This window comes from Taudactylus pleione, unplaced genomic scaffold, assembly GCF_031769625.1.
Source record: "Taudactylus pleione unplaced genomic scaffold, aTauple2 ptg000041l, whole genome shotgun sequence".
Taxonomy (NCBI): Eukaryota; Metazoa; Chordata; class Amphibia; order Anura; family Myobatrachidae; genus Taudactylus; species Taudactylus pleione.
Genome location: NW_028284443.1, coordinates 22,220,002 through 22,241,808, shown reverse-complemented (window position 1 = coordinate 22,241,808; position 21,807 = coordinate 22,220,002). Strand labels below are relative to the sequence as shown.

Here is a 21,807-nt window from a genome sequence, read left to right as displayed (position 1 = left end):
CTTGATTTCATAACTGTGCATCAAGGCAGATACTGTTACAATTATTGAGCAAAATAATCAAACACTTTTTATATGGACACAACTCCTTTATGATCATGGGTATTTCATACATCTGTCACCAGACCATATTTCACAGTTTTGTTATGTGTTGGTTAAACTGAGCGCCATTTTTAACTACTCTGTGCATTGTTGCAAACATTTTAAACATTTTCCAATGACTGCTTGCTGTTCAGCTGGTGTATCCTTGCACATTGCGTGAGTTACTGTTTATGATGACATTGAAGCATTACAATCCCCAGCATATCATATTTACTAAGTGTAATAATATCATAAGTGTTTGCATTGTACATATTCATTTTCAATAAATATTTAATTTTAAAATATATAAAATTTGATTAGATGGTAAAATGACCGAATGGAGGCGATTTCATTGTTGAGATGATCAATAATGATAAATATGGACATTTCCAGGGGAAAACATTTCATGAACTAATTCTTAGAATATATATAATATTTTTTGCTTTCTTAATTCATTTGTTTTGTGGATACATTATATAACATTATGTCCATCTATTCATATTACTTGTCAAATCCATTTGGACTACAGAAGGAAAGAAGGTTCCTATTAGATTTATAAAGCAGTAAACAATAAACACAATGTTGTTTTCATTTAATTACATTTTATACAGGATATGCATCTTTCACTTTCATTAGTGGCAGTTAATACATTATTGTATATATGACGTTTCATTACATTATTATATTGTGTACAAATAAGGTAAAGTGACTATTGTTACTACTGTTTTTTTCAGTTGGATGTATGTTCAATTATGTCCTATTCAGCAGATTTAATACGCTTTTACTTTGTACATCTTTTTCTACGTATGTCCTATATGCAAATGCATCCAACTCTAAATGAGAACCAGTTTTTCCAGTGGAATAAAACTGGAAAAACTGTTATTCATTTGGTGGTGTTGTGTGATTTTGGTATGATTGGTAATACTTCAGGTCACATTTTGCAGACAAAACATTTAAAATTCAACTGTCAAATGTGAAATGAGTCAAAGTGTAGCTTATCACTACCATAAAGGATACTGGTTTTGAATATACAGAGACATTGAAGTGATGTGTAAAATAGTATATTAGACACTGCCCTATAAGTATGCGTTTAAATAGATATTTGTAAATAAATAATAATAAATATATATATATATATATATATATTTATTTATCATACTTGCCTACTGTCCTGGGAATGCCAGGAGCCTCCTGAAAGTCGGGTACCATTCCCAGCTCCCCCAAGAGTAGGCAAGTCTCCTGCAATGGCCACTGCCCCCAGGGAGCGGGACGATGAATTGCAGGCCGCAATGAGGCCAGCAACCCCCCCCCCCCCGCACCACCCACATAAGCCACCCCCACTCCATTGTGTTGGCATCAGTTACGTACTTTATTTTTATTAATATACATAAATGTTGATATAACTGGGTTGTAAATAACTGGATTTTGACACTTATGTGATTGGTTACTGCTTTAAGGATCTTTTTTCGAATAAATGTGTTGTTTTGTCTCGAGTGTTGTAAACCTACTGTAATGCTGGGTACATACTGGCAGATATATTGTCCAATCAATTGATCGTGTGCCCATCGGCAAGTGTGCACCAGCGATATGTCTGTGAATGACGTCACTCACAGACCTATCGCATCGGCTGTGCTGCACAGCAGATGGCAGATATATCTGTCCATTGTGCTATGTGTACGGACGATCAGCCGAACACCCGTACACTTGCAGCTGAGGTGCAGCCAGCGGGACCCACGGCCAGATGACAGATGATGGTTGTTCAGTGTGTATGGACATCCATCTTCTGCAGATATATCTGCAGATCACTTGATCTGCAGTTATATCTGTTAAGTCTGTACCCAGCTTAATGGTCTTATGAAGATATAAGCATGAATTATAATTTCTGACCCTTTATGTTTACTTTCTTGACCAGGCACCTTAATAATGAGCATGCATTGGACGATAGAAGTACTGCTCAATGCAGAGTCCAAATGCAAGTGGTACAACAGCTGGAAATTCAGGTGGGTGCTCACTACAGACAATTACAATCGTAAACATTGAAATATACAATGTTGACAACAGATAGACATGATTTGGTCCATATAGTGTACCCATCTTACATAATAATATTTTTTTTCAAGTTCATAGGCTGAACGTATATTCAAGGCATCTACTACCCTTTCAGTAAATTAGCATTGAAACTGTATTTGGTTGCACTACATGCTTTATTTATATAGTGGCTGACTGTGTAATGTATTTGAACATTATTTTATGGTAAGCATTGCTATTAGTATGAAGAGAATTAGTAAAATTATAGTAAGTCTGAGCACAGCAGTAAAGCTGTTTAACACCTTACTGGGTAGGGTTACTGCAAGCAACGTCTCAGTGTCTTACTTATTGATACAACTCAGATGTTTTATCTATACAGAAGATGTGCAATTTGGATACTTCGCAAACATACAATATGTTATGGGAAACTCTGATAAGTTAGGGTGTGAGATTGTTTGCTATTTTTGGAAAGACAAAGATTATAGTAGAAATTACTGTATAAGGTTAATAACCATCAATAACAGTTTTGATATAAAACTTGATTTAAAACTTTGATAAAAACATCAGTGTTATGTTTAGTAATAGTCATCAATATGTATTTTATGGTTGAACATTAGCATTACATATAAGCAACATTCAATAACTGTGCACTCCTGTTCCCATTTACTGCTGAATGAAGAAGAGAATATACAGTTAAAACCCCATTGATAACACTGCTTGCTGGGTGACCAATTATGCTGTATCTTGTGCTGTGTTTGACTGATAGTGGAGTAAGGTCCATCAGTTGTAATGAGACTCTGCACAATGTAGATGCCGTCTCAGTGGCAGAGTTTAGCATTTCACACTGTTTGGTCCCTGTCACTCTCTAGGATTAGATTGATGATGGCAGCATACAGAGGGCACAAACTGGACCTCGGTGGAGAAGGATGAAGTGAAAAGATGGTTCTGGACAACAGTTTGCTTAGAGAACCCGTAACCTCTGCATAGTCAGGGGCGTTAGACCACTGCTGACTCTGTCCAGACAGACACTAAAGAGCTTTTTATAAATGATTTTAGTAACTTGCTTCTACTGGGACAGCTCATTTATTTGTTAAAAGATAAGAAATGTTTTTGGTAATACAGTGCACAAATGTTCAGGAGGACAAAGTAACTAATCAAATAAGTACTTGAATTAGCCTATCCCCTGCACTAAACTGATCAAAGCTAATAACAGATTGGTTGCTATTGTAATGTATTGTTTATATCATCATATTAAAAATCATTCAGATGCTGGGTTGCTTAGTATCTTTCACCTCTCCACCTAAGGCAAAAACTATACATGGTTTCTCTTATCCTGCTACCAAAGTGCATTTCTTCATTTATACAGTATGCAACTCTGCATTTTATGTGCTGGATTCATTACATGAAGACATGCTTGATGATAAGATGTATCACTACGATAAAATAGCTGTATCAGTCATTTCTGAAATGCTTCTGATTTTGCTCCTTCTTAACAGCTTTCTAAAGAGCGTGAACGTCTTCAAGCGATGATGACCCACTTGCACATGCGACCCTCAGAGCCCAAGCCATCTCCAAAACCTGTAAGTGCATATTGCTTTATAAACAGTAAATAGGTCTATACATGTAACCGACTAAGAAAATGAACAATTTTGTGACAGTTTGAAAACAATGAGTGTGATAAAAAAATATTGCAATAAAATGGATGTAAAATGCAATATCTGGTCAAATTGTATGTTTCTCTAGAAGTAATGTTATCTTTAACACAATCTATCCAATCTACACTGTGGGTGATACTAAACAAACTACACCTATAAGTGCAGAAATCATTACGTTCAGAGCCAGAAAAGATATCTAAGTGTGATAGTTTTCCTCATTCCAGGAGAATATCTGCAGCAAAGTAGTGTAGAAGACGGGAAAACATCAATTTAAATTGTCTTTAAAAATGTTCATTGGTTTTAAAACATGTTGCGAATTTGTAATATCTGCAATTATATTGGACTGCCTAATTTTAAAGTAACTCATTTTAAAGGCTAGCAGTTGGAAGGTTTATAGTTACAAAAATGATGGGGACAAGGGTTTTTGCTATTTGTATTTTACAGTCATGCTAGTAATGGAATTACTATTCTTTTATTATAATCGATAGATAGATAGATAGATAGATAGATAGATAGATAGATAGATAGATAGATAGATAGATAGATAGATAGATAGATAGATAGATAGATAGATAGATAGAGTTCTCATACACTGTGGCTTCAGTTGCACCAAATCTGAGGCTGCTCCAAGCGTCTTTTTCGCTCAGGATGTGCATCTTATTTGCACAAATAAAACAATTGAAAGTGCTAAAACTACTTAGCTAGACTGCACTGATCAGTTTGATATGCAACATTTGTACACCTGTGTGTGAATGAGTTTGAATCTGTATACGATGTGATACGATGCAGAGACCATGGCTTTTCCTCGCACCAAATTCGGTTGTGATTCATCTGAAACTTGTACATGTGTGGTCAAAGTCGCAGCCCAGCGTCTCTAGTACAGTTTGAGGGATGTTCCGCTGCGTCTGTGATGCAAACAAGACTTACAATTTAAAGAAAAAGTCACTATGCTACACCGCTTCATGCAGCTCAGTCGCGTTCCCATACACCTAGCCTCAATACGCCATGCAGCGCTAGACACCTGGCACGAGTAAGCCGCCATGTCAAGTGTGACTATAAACACTTTTTTCATCTGAAAATGTGTCTTAGCCACAATCGAATGCGACAAACTGCTTCACGAGACTGCACTGATGAATGTGCTATGCGACACTTGTATATCTGTATGTGTCTGAGTCTTTATACAAAGCACAACCGAACTTGGCGTGAAATAAAGCCGTGGCCGCTGCATCGTAGCACTTCGTATACATATATAGACTCAGATTGAGACTAATATGCATTTTCGCCTAAAAAGACGCTCGACGCAAGCCGAGTCACATGGGACCTGGCGTGTTGAGTAGAGCTGTTTGGCAGAACTGCAGAAATAGTGTATGAGGACACATCTGTAATAGTAGTTTATTGGCACTGTGTTTTGTAACGTATCTCATGAATTCTGTAGTGCTAGATGTTGGAATTGGGCTGTGGCAATTTATAAATGTGTCAAAGCCATACATGAGGCACATGTCCACGTGTCACAAATGGGCCTTATTTAGAGTAAAATGGAATTTTACGGCCAAAACTTTTCTGTAAACCTATCAGCAAAAAATTGTGGTCTAATGTGTATTTTTAATTATCAACCAGTCATGTGGTGAATAGCACTGCTGCTGGCACCCCTGGTAGAACTATTATCTATGGTCATGGTTTTCAGATTCTTTAGGATCTGTCAATGATACAGTATCTGGTCTACCCTGAATAGCACCTATAATAAGAATAATAACACCTCTCAAGGCTTATAAGTATCATTACACCGATATATACCAGAATAATCATTCTTGTTTATAAAGAAACGCATCACATTTAACTTGATTTTCTTTCTTTTAGCAGTCTGTTACACTATTAACCCTTTGCAACCTATACAGTGATAACGTTCAGGGTAGTGTTGCTTTACTTTGATGAAGCCTGGTGTTTCATTTGAATAAAATTAGTTTTCTCGTAGCTTGCTATAGCACAATGTAGGTAATCACAAGATGGAATAATTGTCTCATAAATCCATCAGGAATCTACAGCTTGTTCTTTTCCAATTAATTATTCAATCAGTGAATTTTTTAAAACTCCAGCAGCATGGCTACATCTACACTAATAAAGAATTTTCAGCCTATAATCCAAAACAGAACCTGAATGAATAATGTAATTGAAGTATTACATTACATAAACCACACATGAAAGAATTGCTAATTGTGTTTGATGGTGAGCAATTAATACAGAATCTTAGATGAACGATTTAGAACGAGACCACAGTTTAAAGATCCCACTGAAAAGAGATTTCTGAAATAGTGAATAGAATCACAGAAGTTAAAAAAGGGCAATACAAAAAGAGGGGGGAAAAAGCTGCATTTTTTGCACTATACAAAATAGCCTTAAAATTGATATGATAGTAGAGATTTATGATCTCGTGTGTACTGTTTCAGTTGAGACAGCCCACACATTTGATAAATATTAATAGGATGAATTTATTACCAGGGAGAAATGAGCTCTGTTGGTTCATCACTGCACTCTTAACAGCTATCAGTACATGAACACAAGGTGCAATCGCACTATTATATGACCCCATTTACTCTCTGAATGGTACTTCATTAAACGGTACCTTTTGGCCATGCTATGGATGGATGAAAATCAAAGTTATCAAGGCTGCAAGTCCTGAATAATGAGTTTCACCCAACCTTGAATATATTCAGATGAGCTAAGGTGGTTAAATGTTCATCTTAGTTTTTACATGCTTTTCCTTACTTAATAATGCATTCTTCTTTATCAGTTCATGATTGCATGCCTACAAACATGTTATGCTTGTTATGGCCGGCTGCTAAAATAACTTGGCGGAACATTGTAAACATATTCATTTGCATACATATAGAAATTTAGATTTCTGCAGCTTATTTTGAACATATTTTTCTGACATTTTTCTGGCTTTAATCTTTTTTATTGTAATATGAATTGTGGATAGCAGGAGTCCACATTCTTGTCTGATACTCCCATATAAATTGATACAAGACTTGTAAAGTAATGTAAATAATATATATCGCTATGCTCTAACACAGTCTGTAGCTTTAGGAAGTCCATGAAACGTGTTTTAAAAATATGGAGCAAATTATGCAGTGTCCTCGCTCAGCAGACTTTATTTTTGGCTGATGGTACAGGGGTGGGTAATCAAGAGGAAGAGAAGTTGACAGTTCTTGGATAACTGCAGACTTGGAAATTAAGACAGTCTTTTTAGGTGCTACTGTCTAATATGTTGCACGCTTAGCTGTGCAACTTAGAACTGTAATGTGGAAGTCTTTTCAAACATATTGTAATTTCGTCTCTAAATAATTTTTCTACTTTCATTAACAAAAAATGGAAATTATAGTATTGAATTTCTGTATTCGACCCTTTTTGTTTTACGATTTTTTTATTCTTTACATATATATTTTGACAAATCTATAGATATCAGTTAGGTCAAGGTGATTTTTTTCAGTGTCTGTCAATGTTCACATGTTGGGGCGAGGGAGTGTCAGATCACAGATTATCTTTGAAACTTCAATTAGCCCCAAAGCAGTGCCCAGGGCTATTCAATTGCAGCCCGCGATAAAACTGCAGGCTACACTTAACACCAATTTCTGTTTACTTCCTCCTGAGGCTCAAACAGAAATCCACATTAAAGAGGGCTTTCTGCCCTTATCGCTGCCACTCCAGGTTCCAGGTTCTTATCCTGGGAATCTATGGGTTAATGCACGTTAGCATTAGATTTACCCCGCAAGAGAAATGGCTTGTAATTGAATAGCTCCGGGCATAAAAGTTAGAGGCTACAACCCTATTCCTTGCGCAATAAGGTGTAGATCCTAATTAAATCAAGCATAGAGTGCAGATTATCTCTAATTTATTACATGGCTACTCTCTGCACATAATTTACTACAGTAATGCCATTAAGGTTTTAGAGTTAGTTCACAAACTATATGTGCACTGGGAAAATGAGTAAAAATGTATGACAACTAAAACGTGCTTTAGATATGTTTTAGTCATGTATTTTTAATGTGTTTTCCATGAGCTTTACATCCAGTTCAAACTATTGTACTGATAGCAAGTGTACCATACATCCTATTGTTACATTTTAGGAACTAGTTAGTGCTTACAAAGCTCAGTAGGTATGAACAAGTCCTTAAAATTGCATTTTCAAATGTAGAACATTCAAACAATTGATAACAGTCACATGTAATTTTGTTGTAGTAGTAAACTTAACCGATGAAAGTTGCAGAAAATGTTTTGGAAAATATCCTTAAAAATATTAAAATATTTACCTGAATTTAAAATTACAAGAAATAGTATATTGTATATGAACACACTAAGTGCTAGAAATAAAATAAGCATTGTTATTTTTCAATTTTAAATCTAAAAATATATTATAATGGCATATACTATATATTTATAATTTTATATTTGATTGTTACAGTGCTTTGTTGAATGGACCAGTTGCAGGGGACCTTAAGTGACTGGCATATAAAGGCATTAATTAGCAAACTTTAAATGCTGCTTCAAAAACTGGGCTAAATGTAATAGGGTGCGAGTCAGTGCCGCTGTGGGAATACATGGGAGTTTTCCCGTACTTTTTAAGCGGCAATAATTTACAAGGCAATTGTAAATTGCTTAGTTTTGCCTTTAAAATGATTGGTGCTTTAAAAATACGGGAATATTTGCATGTATTCCCGCAGCGGCGCCAGCTAGCACCCTATTACATTTAGCCCACTCTCTCAACTTTTTAACGTTTAGATGACAGTAAAATAATGCTTTGGATCATTGATCCCTATAAAACAGGGATGATAAATGTGCTCAGGTTTTTAAGAAAACAGAGGATGGGTTCTTGACAAACAATTGTACATGCTACATTCTTACTTTTAATGTCTTCTTAAAAACCATGTAGTTAAGCCAGTGGTTCTCAAACTGGATCCCGCGGGGAACTTGCAGGGGTGCCTCGGGTTGGTGGTCCAGTACTAAAAAAAATACTTGTAGTCAATGTGATAGGCAAAACCAGTGCTAATGACTGCCAATCATAAAATATGAGGAGAAATAGAAGCACAGCCCTGTCAACCACCACATAACTGAACCTGAGTGTGACATATAGACACAATTTTCCATTACATTTTTTTTCTGAATTTCTCAGTAAGAAACTTTTGGCCTAGGGGTGCCGTGGAAAAAATGATGATACTCTAGGGCACCGTGATTCCAAAAAGTTTGGGAACCACTGAGTTAAGCATCAATTTTACAGAGGCACACCAAAGCATTACTGCATTAGTACGGCACTCACATGGTCATGAATCTAAGATCAAAAAACGCAAAGCACATTTTATTTATATTTATATAGGTGAAGGAGCCTTTTTGTGTTTGTTTATAGAATAACTCATACTTTGCTTTGCAAAATAGGCACACGGGTGGGCATTTGTAAAATACATAATAAATTACAAAAAGTACCTGTAAATGTAAAAAAAATAGCAATGACAATTAACTGCAATAATAATCCACATGTATAAACCTGTAACATCAGTTTTTATAGATTACCACAAAACATGTGCCTTGTAAGCATGTATGTCAATGACAAGTTTAACTGGGCATTTTTTAAAATGTCAAGTAGAATGTCATATTGCCAAGTCCTGCCCCTGCTGACATTACTGAGTGATGCAAGCTACGTTTGTTGTACAGAATAAAAGCTGGTATTAATTGTCCATTTTATTGAATTAATTATTCACATTTGTAAATGTCCCTCAATGTATCCATGAACACTGACTTTTAATTAAAAAAAAACACATTGTGTCTATTAGTACTGCTAAAACTAACCTTGCTAAAATAGGAGAAAATGTAATTTCCATCTTGTTTTAATATGTCAGATAGGAGGAGACCTTATCATATAGTACATTTGGTCTTTTCTAGAACTATATACTAAATATACAGGTATAATGTGTAATGTAGTCTATAGTTCTAGAGGCTGTCAAAGATGTTGTACTATTCACAAAATGAACAAGCACACTCATTTTTTTTTTAAATACACGAAGCATAGCATTTACTAATATCATCTCAGCCTTTTTTATACGTAACAAAGAATTCCCATTTTACGCTGCTGACTTTGAGTGGGAGCTGAATAACAGTTTGTGGTTTATTGGGAACAGATGCACTTGGGGATGCCTTCAGGGTGCCAGTCGTTATTATTAGACTGCTAATGTGCTTCTTCTGGCTGCTTCCCAAGAAAGAGGAACAATTAGCTGGCATATGTTAATTTTTGTTTCCCTAACAAATCTCTCCACTGACTAAATGTGTAAAACAAATCCACAAAGAAAGATCAATCAATGCCGTACACACCATTTCTCCCTATTAAAAATATGTTTGTATCAAAAAAGAATGTTTGGGATTTTAAAGGGCAGGTGTTGCTAAATTCCATACAAAAGCTGATTATTTTTATATGTTTAGGTGAAAGGCTAATACAGTGTGCAGACAAATAATTATTACAAGCATCTAGCTAGGTATTTTAACACTTCCTTTTCTGGAGAAGCGTGAAGGGGTTAAGTAGGGCTATGAATCAAATTACCCGCACATTATCTCTGATGAATACCATTCAAATTATGGTTGTAATCATTGCAAGTGTTTCACTACTTCTAAATTTTGCTAATTGGATGCTATTTATGGCCAGAGAGGTGTGGTAGAGGTGATGAGGGTTTTTTTTATAATGAGGAACAGTGGTTCGCTATGGGGATTAATAGAGGACACATTTTAGAACAGATTGCATATATTCGCACCTATTTTCCTATTCTCTGCTCTGACACCAACTTTCCAGGGTACATCAGCAATAAGTGACACTGTAATCACAAATTGAAAATGATCCTTCCAGAGGAATTGGCAAACTTGACATTTCATTATATTTGTTAACACATGCCACAAATGATTGTTAGTAAGGAAATACCATTTCCCTCTCCCTATTTCCAATCAGATTTAATTTGAAAAATTTCAGCCTCCTCTGGCTAATTTGCAATTAAGACAATTTTGTTTGAATATGTAGTAATGTCATTACCATTCCACCAAATTAGCAAGGAGACTAAAGGTCAGTGTAAGATTTTCCAGCTGGTTGGAGCTTCTCATCCGAGATTTAGGACTATGAACAAACACTATGGCAGGCTTGAAATATGAACTTATTTAAGATATTTTAGTTTTGTCTCCATTATATATATATATATATATATATAAATGTATTTATTTATTTTGTTTTAAGTTTAAATAATTCACTAATCAGAATATACATACTTTCTAAGACGCAGTCTGTAAAGTTGAGTTCCCTCTTACATATTTGACCAAAGTAATGTTTAAGAGGATTATTATATAATCTATATAATCTCTCCTGTGTTTTCTAATTGGAGTTCACATAATAAAATGTTATCTTCTAATGATTTGGAATATGTTCTTGCTATGCACAGCACTAAGGTGCCACTCTGCATGCTAAATAAATATGAAAGTCCTTCTTGCTTGTGAACCTTTACATAAGTTTATTTTTTATTTTGTTGGTCCTATTTATGTGTCTTTCAGCTAAACCTGGTGTCTAGTGTCACCATGTCTAAAAACATGTTGGACACATCCCCTCAAAGCTTACCTCAAACCCCAACCACACCGACAGCACCTGTCACTCCAATTACCCAGGGACCCTCTGTAATCACTCCAGCCAGTGTACCCAATGTTGGGGCCATTCGAAGACGACATTCTGACAAGTACAACATTCCCATGTCCTCAGGTAGACTAATCATGTTTTTTTTCAGCACTGAATGTGGGTATTACATATGCACCAAGTACTCAGAAACCGTCTATACATTTTTTTTAATTGTAGACTTGGGAAAGTATTACTTAAACGGGTTGAAATTGTGAATTCAGAAAACCAGGATAAACATTTTTTTCCTAGCTCTCATGCGATTGCGTATTTGTTGAAGTTTACATAGCACAGTTGTTAAAAATAAAACTTGATTTGCCTTTTATTATTCATTTTACTTATGCTTGGACTAACAATGGCTTCATGTTTTACAGAAATTGCCCCAAATTACGAGTTTTACAAAAATGCAGACGTCCGTCCTCCGTTCACTTATGCAACTCTCATAAGACAGGTAGGTATGAGTAAATGAAAGTTTTATTACATGAGCATGCATTAATAGTGCAAGATGACACAGGCTTCAATTGACATCTGCTCTAGTTAGTAAGTCTTTTTAATGTCACTATGCATCTTGTCTCATTTCAGGCTATCATGGAATCAAATGACAGGCAGTTAACACTTAATGAAATTTACAGCTGGTTTACACGGACGTTTGCTTACTTCAGGCGTAATGCAGCAACTTGGAAGGTAACTACTTTCAAACAGCTTTAGATGGCTCACATACTTGCTGATAGCACAAGGACCATTTATTTCCATGACATAAGCAGATTAGTATCTGCGTCCCCTCTTTTTAACCTGCCTCTTGAATGGAATGAATTCTCTCTCTCAAAATGACAAGTGAAAGAATAATTTTGCCTCTGATATCGTTTTCTAATTTGGTGCAATTAATAGCAGAGGCTTGGCAGAGAAATGAGGGCCTGACACACTAATTACAGTGTGAGCACTCAATCATCAACACCTTTGTTAGTCGCACTATATTACTTTTTCTCTTGCATATTATTGGCTAATTAGTTTGAAAAATGTCTGTTTGCCTTGTGCAACAAATGGAGGCTGTAGGTTTCGTCTCGATCTGTGTCTTTTGTACACATCATAGCTCATCATACAGACTGAATCTGCCACTATAGTGAGGACCGGGGCTACTCAGCTGGAACTAAAAAGGAAGTAAAGTGAATATTATCCTGTCAGAACATAAATGCCATTTATTTACTTAGACAAAAGGGTTCATCTATATCCCTGTCCAAACAACCTCATTGTCTGGATTCTACAGGGTGCTAAAAACGTTACTTGTGTCCATCTATATCTGGTAGAGAGCAATGTCTGGGTAGATAAGAGTACTCAGCACAGTCTAAGTGAACTGTTTTATTTTCATTTCAAAAATCAGTCAGAAACATCAATTAGCCACAAGCCATTTCATACAAAAGAGGAGAATGTTTGTAGCTGAGGAGAACAGAGGCAGCAAAGCACTCATCAGCATACTAAGAATTTTCAACTGTGAGATATGCTAAAGTGAATTAATTTGGATTTAAAATGCAAATGAATTTGGCAGGCGATTACAGATATATGGGTGTGAAAGGTTTATAATGCTTTTCATTTACAAAATGTTTAGAAGTTATTAGCTGCTGTGAGGTACAGCGAAAAGATGCAATTGTTTTATTTACGCACTGCTAAGGGATAGACATTTTGTTGAGTGAAAAATAACGACCCCAACCTGCATAGAATCTACTTAACGACTTTTTCAATAGGTAATATTTATGTTGAAGATTTGCATTTTCTTTTGTTACTCATTAGAGATTGTACCGAATTTTCTGTCATTTGATTTACTGAAAGAAATTTAAAAAGAAATGAAAGGTGATTTAATATCTTAGCTCGGTCTCATCTCCACAGCTCGGGGATCCAGCAAAACTCATTCTGAACAGCTTATTAGTTCTAACTATATCGCATGCATAATAAAACTGCTCATTTGCTCATTAATATTAAAATTATCATATTCCGAGCCATGGGCATTAAGATCAATCAAATCCTTGGATTTCAGGTCAGATGCTAGATCTGCTTATGCTTTTTTTTTTTTTTCTTTCTTTTTTTTTTTTAAGAATTCTCCTCTTAAAGCAAGCCAGAAGCTTGTCTTTGTGCAAATAAAAAGAAATCTTTATCAAAATTACTTTGTTTTATATTCAAGAAATAAGAATTAGGTCATTACCGAATTGACTTGATAGTATACGGGCAGAAGAATCCGAATAAAAATATGTCAGATTAACGATCTTCTCAGTAAACGTTTCAACTGTGTTTAACCCCTTCAAGATAGAGCATTGATTTAGATTGATGCTTCTGTCCACATACAACTGATAAGGTTAACAGATCGATATGTTTCTACTACCTACTGTTTTACTAAAATGCTGATTAAGTAAACTGCTTGTTATTATAGTTATGATGTCTTTTTTTGGCAGAAATTTAAGATTTTATTATTATATTATACTGTTTTGGGTGCTTGCGCACCAATATTCTCATTGTAAGCGCTAAAGTAAACAGTGCTTGAATAATTATGTACAGAATATCATCAAAATATAATATATACTCACACACTTATGTTCTAATAATAATGTTCATTACAATAATTATGATTATTGTTATTGTTAAAGGATAACAATGCAAGGTGAATGAAGGTGTGTGTATATGAATATTTTTAACTACAGTATACAGTATGTCTGTATAACACACTCACTGCTCAAATGAGCCAGTAGTCAGAAAACATTAAACTGTAACTAAAAAATGGCATCAAATAATACTGAATAAACAAACTGTGTCATTTCATTATTGTGGGATGAAAAGAATACCTTTCAGCTTATTTGCATAAAGCTTTGTGTAAAATTAGCACTTGTCACTTGTAGCCTTTTTAGCATGTTAATACCTCAAGCAGGACTGGTACCTTTGGACATTTCATCTGTCCCTGAGTGCTTGATCAGGGACAGAGCTGAGGTGACCTAATTGTTCTGGCATTTCAAAGATACTGTAATTTGTACAGATATTGCAATTTAGACCAGCTCAGTGAAAGGAAGGTTCTGACATAGCTATTATTAAAATAGCTAGAAAGGTTCATATAACAGAGTTCAAGATAGCCTTTTTTATTTTTTTAGTTCTGTTCATGTTATAACAAAACTGAAATGTCTATTTTTAATTCATGGCATCTGAATTAACAAACTGTGGACTATTTCACTGAAGTGCGCTTTCCTATTACATGTCTTTTTTAGAATGCTGTTCGTCACAATCTTAGCCTGCACAAATGTTTTGTTCGAGTGGAAAATGTTAAAGGGGCTGTATGGACAGTAGATGAAGCAGAATATCAGAAAAGAAGGTCGCAAAAAATTACTGGGTATGTTCCCATTATGTTTGTGTAATATGATAAATATCTATTGCTCTTTCCCAACAGTGTTTAGTGGAAGTGAAGTGACATCACTTCTCCACAGGGGTCAAATGTAGAGTGGTCTGATTTAGTAATGTTGACAGTGATCTAAACATTGACAATCAATTGACAGGGAAATAATGATAAATTAATACTTTCTAGTTTATACAGATTCCAGTTTTAGATGTCACAGTAGCGTGTTTTTTTCCACAGCGAGATCTCACCGAAACCTCTATGATGACATCATGTTTGTAGAAATGCAAGATTAGTGGAACATCTTTTGCCATTTCTTTAAACTTGTCATCATTTTTAAATATGGCTAAAGATACATTGTTTTTAGTATTAAATTCATCCAACTAACACACATGATAAAAGAAACATTTTTATATTATATACAGAACACATCCCAAATAAAAATCTGTAACCCATTTATCATTGATGATAATCAGAAATAATATTTTAATAAATCTAAATGTATTTGTATCTAATGTAGGATTTGATTATATAAACCTTTTGAATAATAATCAAGTTAGTTCATGCACAGAGGCAGTTTTGACCCCCCTGAGCTCTGCTGCACTTAATGAATGGTGAATGTTGGTTTACATTGGGATTACTGATCCTATGGAATGACTGTAAGTGCAAAGGCATTTTAATTAAAAGGGTGGCGAAGGATGGACATGAGAATTTAGATCTTGTTCAATTTTCTTTTGTCAATTGTCCATCTATTATGCTTATAGCTTCATGCTAATTGAGTCTCCCCCCTAGTCCAGGGTCCTGATACATACTACAGTTTTCCCCAGATCTTCATTGTTTACCTAACAGCCCTGGTGGAGAAGTGAGGTGGAGTGATGCTATAAAGGAGGTGTGTAAGCAGGTAGACCAATCAGAGGCTGTAATCATGGTCTTTTTGGCTCTGCTTTGTCTTCCTGCTCACACCCAACTTCTGCAATCATTCACCTCTTTAGAACTGTAATGTAGCTTTAAGTCCTGTGGATATACATAGTGCAGTAGTCTATAGGGATCAATAGATAAAGCATTAACAGGTGAGCATGTGGTGATATCGTTGAAAAGATGCTTTCTCTCCACTATCCAAAGTACAATTCCAGCTGCCATTTTCTCTCTTTTAATCTACTTCAGTGCTGCTTGAGCTGTCTCTTCTCTCTCATTTTCATACTAGATTTCCTGGCATTAGCCATAAAATGCCAGCAGAAATGGAATAAAATAAATGTAATAATGTATATAATTAAACAATACACATTTCTTAAAAACATAACAAAGTGTAGAGTTTAGGTAATATTTTTATATTATTGGATCTGAGCATGTAAATACATGTTATCAGATCCAATATATACTGGTAGATATATGACTATTTGTTATGTGGATATACTTTATATGTGTGCTCGGAATATACTCAGTGTTGCCCATCTTTACCAGCAGATTGCATATAGGGTTAGCTGTCCATAACACTGCTGCTGTTACAATTGTACACATTGGGAGCTGTCAACTTTAAGCATCAAATATTACACACCTATTATGAAATAACCTCTTTTGATGCTGGTCATAACATAACTGTTGTATTTTAAATATATCACTTCAATAAATGTTAACAGCGCATCATAGAGAATCAGAAGAGATATTGTTAGATAACTATTATCATATCGCTTATCTCAGTGCTAAGAAACCTGCAGTTTATTGCTGAAATGTATTAAAAAGAGAGCTACTGAGTGTCTGAATTTTCCTTGGGGCTGCAGGACTGCAGCCCCCTCCCAGTAAAATCTGCCACCCCAGGGACAGCCTGGCAGTGACTTCCCATTGGAAGCACTCCCTGCTAATCATATGATGGAAAGCCTATCCCAGGGGGAATTTTTTTCTCCTCTGGGACTGCCGGTCTGGACTGCAATTAGCATAGAGGGCACACCCATTTTATAGCCACTCCACTACTCTAAAGACAGCTCTGTCTGACTTCTAGGGGCTGCAGTCTATGCAGGCAATAGAAGCCTGCTTGTTTTTTGTGCATATGCAGGTTTGCGTGGACATCCGAAGGAGGTAGTCATGTAAGTAACCATGGCTCCATCCCCAGATGTCTGCATGGTGCTGTGTGTAACTTAATAAGAGAGAAAGAGCTGAGCTTTTCAACGCTTTTGTAAGTGCCCATCATGTTCTGCCACCATAACTGGATATGGCGGCAGTGTTATTAAGAGTAACCCTAGACGCTGTTAGAGAAATGCGTGATTTCTCCATGGCCGGCCTTTGTCTACATTTTGTAGAAGCAGTAATAAACAGTAATAAACATAATAAAAGGGCACAAAATGTGCATGAAAGATAAGCTTAAGTTTTTACAACTCATTTATCAGTGCAAAAGATTGGAATGTGAAACCTTTGTTGAAATAATTTTCAAAGTACGTGTGAAAGCTAATCAGGAGGGCTAACAATACTGCTTGCTAGGTATGTTATATTCAATGCTCTACACTCATTTCATTTATACTAAGGTTGGGACGCTAAATTTAAATGTCATTTAAGCTTCATGATAAGCTTGTGTCATTTGCACAGCAACCAAAACTACAATATCATGACTTTTACTTCAACGTCATAGTAAATTAATCCTCATGGTTTTTTCTTTATTTGTATTATAACCTTTTTTGAATTCAAGACAAATCTCATTGTAGTGAATATATTAATGAGTGCTTGATTTGGGGAATTAAGATTTTTTTTGTGGTACAGTAGCTTTTGTTTACAAAAACAAATGTTACCTACCTATAAAATAAGTAAGTCCTATCCTTATTTTAATCTTGTGTTTATTTGCAGTAGTCCGACATTAGTAAAAAACATACCTACCAGTTTAGGCTACGGAGCAGCTCTTAATGCAAGTTTACAGGTAGGTTGGTAAAGTGGACTTATTTTTCTTCTAGCAATCACTTTTTGTTTTAGTAAAAAAAATGTGTTAGTACTTTTCTTTAATAGTAAAAAAAAAAACATAGTTGTATAGCTTAGAAATGGTAGATTTTCTGGCTGTAATGCTTATTGCTTTTAATGTGAAGTGGCAAGAATGACACCATGTGGCAAGTCCTGGAACATATTCTTTCAAAGTAAATGACTGCTTGTATAAATATGTTTATTTATGAATTAACCAATCCAGTTCCAGTGTGAGGGTCAGTGCAGTATGCTAGGAGTATACATACATTTTTTCTAAGTAATGTAGACAGATTGAAAAGACAGTTCTAATAAGAGTACTACTTGTATTGAACTTGTCAGGTAGCTGTAAAACAGAATAAAATAAGTGTACAGAATTACCCTTGTTACTGTAGTTACAGGGATCTTACAATGAAAATCTGAAGCATCTTCTGAATTCTTCAGTTAATCAATCGTAATGATATTCAGTGTTAGAAGTGATACCCAGATATTTTAGAAGTTAACTTATATGAACTTTCTCAGCTGAGACACATTTGTCATAACCTCATTGATATTGTATACATTAATGCCCATAAAAAATTCAGTACACTGTACTCATTATTTTAACCATTATATAATTTATAATATAATAGCAAAGGGTAATGCACTAGCTGCTTCTGACTAAACATCATTAGAGAGGCAGTGAATAAACCTCGGTTCCCCATCCTTGTATACAGTACAAACATTTATGCTCTACAAATAATCATCAGATTGTCTTTTATTTCCTTCTAGGCTGCTCTGGCAGAAAGCAGTTTACCTTTGCTGAGTAACACAGGTTTGATAAACAATGCATCTACTGGCTTACTACAGGCGGTACACGAAGACCTCAATGGTTCCCTGGATCACATTGACAGCAATGGAAACAGCAGTCCTGGCTGCTCCCCACAGCCACACATGTAAGTGCATATCATCAGTTGCTTAAAAGTGCTAACTTTGTTTTGCTCTACTGCTAAAAAAAAAAATTATTCATATATGCACACAATTAATTTTACAAGTTTTAGAAGGACAGCTGTGGCCAATATCCATGTCCATTCTACAGTATTTGCTGCATAAAACAGCAGGTGCATTGGACTTGAATATGTAATCTAAGCTCTGGTTACATGGTTTCTCTCTAGAACGTGACAAAATGAAACAATAATGTTCTTTATGTAAAATTGTCCAAAATTTCACAGACTTAGACAAGTAGATCTGATTGCTTATTCTTTTACCATACAATGATTTTTCTGATCACTGCTCAAAAAGTGAACCATAGAAATACAATAAAAATTAGGTCTTTATCAGACCCACTAAGGTACACCAATCCTGTTTAATTGCCTTTAATGCCCTCTGTCCAAAGCACAATGATGGAGACCAGATTTGGTTTTAGACTATATGTGCAGATATGTCTATATCTCCCTTATTTGAATAGCAATGGATAATACATACTTGCAGGCAGGGGCATAGGGAGGGCGGTTCCTGTGGAGTGCGAGCTCCAGGCACCGGACAGATCAGAGGGCGCTGGCTGTGGCTGGAGTCTAACTCCAGCAGTTGTTTAATTGAATATAGACTCCTGGGTGCTGGCTCCAGGTACACTTCTTTCTGCTTCGTTCTGGCAGCCAGGGCTCCCTGATTGCCTACTCCTCTGCTCCTGCACAGTGCAACACCTAAGTGACCGCCCTGGATCCAGACAGCAGAGGTGGACTGCGCTGGGGAGCAGGTAGGCATGGCCATGGGCCCTCCTACGGGCTGGACCTCTGTTCATTGTTTTGGGAGGGAGAGGCTACAGCCATGAGTGGGGGAGGGGGATGCTTGTGGCCACAAGCGGGGTGGGGGGAGAGAGATATGTTATCGGCGTTAGCCTACTGGTGGAATTTAGCAGCGGGAGCTGTGAGGGAGGTCCCTGCAGCTCTGGCACTCTAAGTAAAAGGAGAAAAAATAGGGGAGAAGAGAAAGACAGAAAAGAGGGGTGAGAGGGAGAGAAAGTAAGAGGGAAGTAGGGCTGCCAACAGTTTATTATAATTACAATAATTATTAATAATTATTATTAACACTCGGTTAGTTTTTTTTCACTTTACATTCACAAGCTCAACTCACCACCTAGTTGCCTGCCCCCAGTCCTCTCCTGCCTACCAACATGCCTCCTTGCCCGTCTCCCTGCCACCATCCAGTCCTCTCCCAACTACCTGCACATGTCCTCACTCACTCCAGTCCTCTCCTGCCTACCAGCCCTCCCACCGAAACCTGCCTCCAGTCCACTCCCGTCTGCCCACTTGCCCCTTCACCTGCCTCTAGTCCTTGCCCACCCCCAGTCCTCTTCCATCTACTAGCATGCCTCCTCACCCACCTCCTGTCCTCACCCACCTCCCTTTCTGCCTCCAGTTCTCTTGCCCGTCTCTCCACCTGTGACTATCTTTACTTCTGAACAAGTGCCTTCTGCCAGTGGCATCACAAGGGGGGGGGGAGGCACACCTGGGTGTCACCCACTCAGGGGTGACACCAAGATGCAGACTCCCCCTCAGTGACAGGAGTCGGGTGCTGCACTATATATTTAAGTGCAGCACTTGGCTCCTGACACTGTGTGGGAGCCGGCCGGCACTGCACGCACCTCCGGCACCCCCCCGGCCTCCCAGTGATAACAGGACCCCCTATCAATGAGGTCACACCCCTTCCCATGGGGTCACGCCCCCTTTTGGCAAAGCGCGAAACAATGTCCTTCCCTGCACCGATGACACCATGGGGAGGGAAGCCACTGCCCTCTGCAGCTGCTGCTGGCACTAGTTTGCATAAACATGCATGCCTTTATTTTATCCATGGCATGTCCTGACAGGTGGAGAACAATTGGTAGGTTTGAGCTCCTGATTTGGCAGATGTGGCCAATGACCACTTTAGCGAAATTCAGTAGAGGAAGGGAGGGAGGGGGTCGTGTAGCAATAGCATGCTGCAGGCGCTATGACTTCACGCTATCCCTCTGCTTGCAGGGAAGCTAAGGTTCATAAGTACTCTTAAGTTTAAAAATAGCAATTCATAGTGACGTACCCTGTACTTTACCCCAAAAAATAAAAACTAGCAAATTTCTGGTCCAAACTAGTAAATCTGGTATAATTATAGAATGCAGACAACTTGCATGTTACCTAGGATCTCACAAAATTTGCAGGTAAAAAAAGTTCACCCACATTGATAATGCTATTTGCCCTACACTATTGTTTGAATGGAGTGCCGGGACTTAGTAGTGGGGCTAATGATAGGCGTCTGGATTTTGACTCCTATCTTTAGTCCCATGTCAGGATGTGGCTGACGGGATATCGGTTGGCGGGATAGTGCATGCCGGTATCCTAACTACATCCCGTTTGAATTTACTTAATCCATCTTTCTGCGAAGTAAACTTGGCAGTTGTGTTGTTTTTATGTTGCCAGTAGCTAGGAGGAGGATGCCAGAGATGCAATTTGGCTAGTTATTTTTTGGTTTGAAACAATATGGTGCAGTTACTGACAAAATACCAATATTTATGTGAATAGTTGGGATCATGGTGTGCATTTGATTATCATAATAGGTTATGGTTTGTACATGTTCATATTGCATATGGGATTTAAAGCATATCCAAAAATAACAGATGCTATATCTGTGGGTTTTCTACATACAGTATATCTTAAATGGTTAGTGTACTAATCAGATACATAACATAATTTTACAATTCTTAAACCAATTCACATTGTTCTGTAGCGTTTAATAAAGCATTCTGTTTTTTTATCACAGTAAACTGAATGAAAGAAATGTTTAATTGACAACATGTTGAGCCACGTGACACAAACAAAACTTTATACACAGTCAAAACAAGGATGCAGGGGCAAGAAATATGGGCAGTCCACAGACTGCAAACGTTAAATGTATATTCTAATACTATGCAAAGTTTATTTTTAAGCATTTTAGTCTTGCAGTGATCACATCAAAAATACCTTTTACATATATATACTACTAGCTGCAGTACCCAGTACTCGGGCGGAAGTCAGTGATCCGTCTCTCCCTAGGCAGCCATCTCC

General features: G+C 36.8%; 1 protein-coding gene across 9 annotated transcripts in view; it reads left to right on the top strand.

Moving 5' to 3' along the window:
- The window catches only part of FOXP2 (forkhead box P2), a 265,428-nt gene that overhangs the window by 191,828 nt on the left and 51,793 nt on the right, over positions 1–21,807 (top strand). For all 9 annotated transcript variants that reach the window (XM_088457697.1, XM_088457696.1, XM_088457695.1 and 6 more), the window contains exons 9-16: positions 1,991–2,078; positions 3,603–3,686; positions 11,334–11,535; positions 11,823–11,899; positions 12,031–12,132; positions 14,691–14,812; positions 17,648–17,717; positions 18,524–18,687. In XM_088457697.1, the coding sequence (XP_088313823.1) occupies positions 1,991–2,078; positions 3,603–3,686; positions 11,334–11,535; positions 11,823–11,899; positions 12,031–12,132; positions 14,691–14,812; positions 17,648–17,717; positions 18,524–18,687 (909 nt within the window). The remainder of the gene's footprint in view (positions 1–1,990; positions 2,079–3,602; positions 3,687–11,333; positions 11,536–11,822; positions 11,900–12,030; positions 12,133–14,690; positions 14,813–17,647; positions 17,718–18,523; positions 18,688–21,807) is intronic.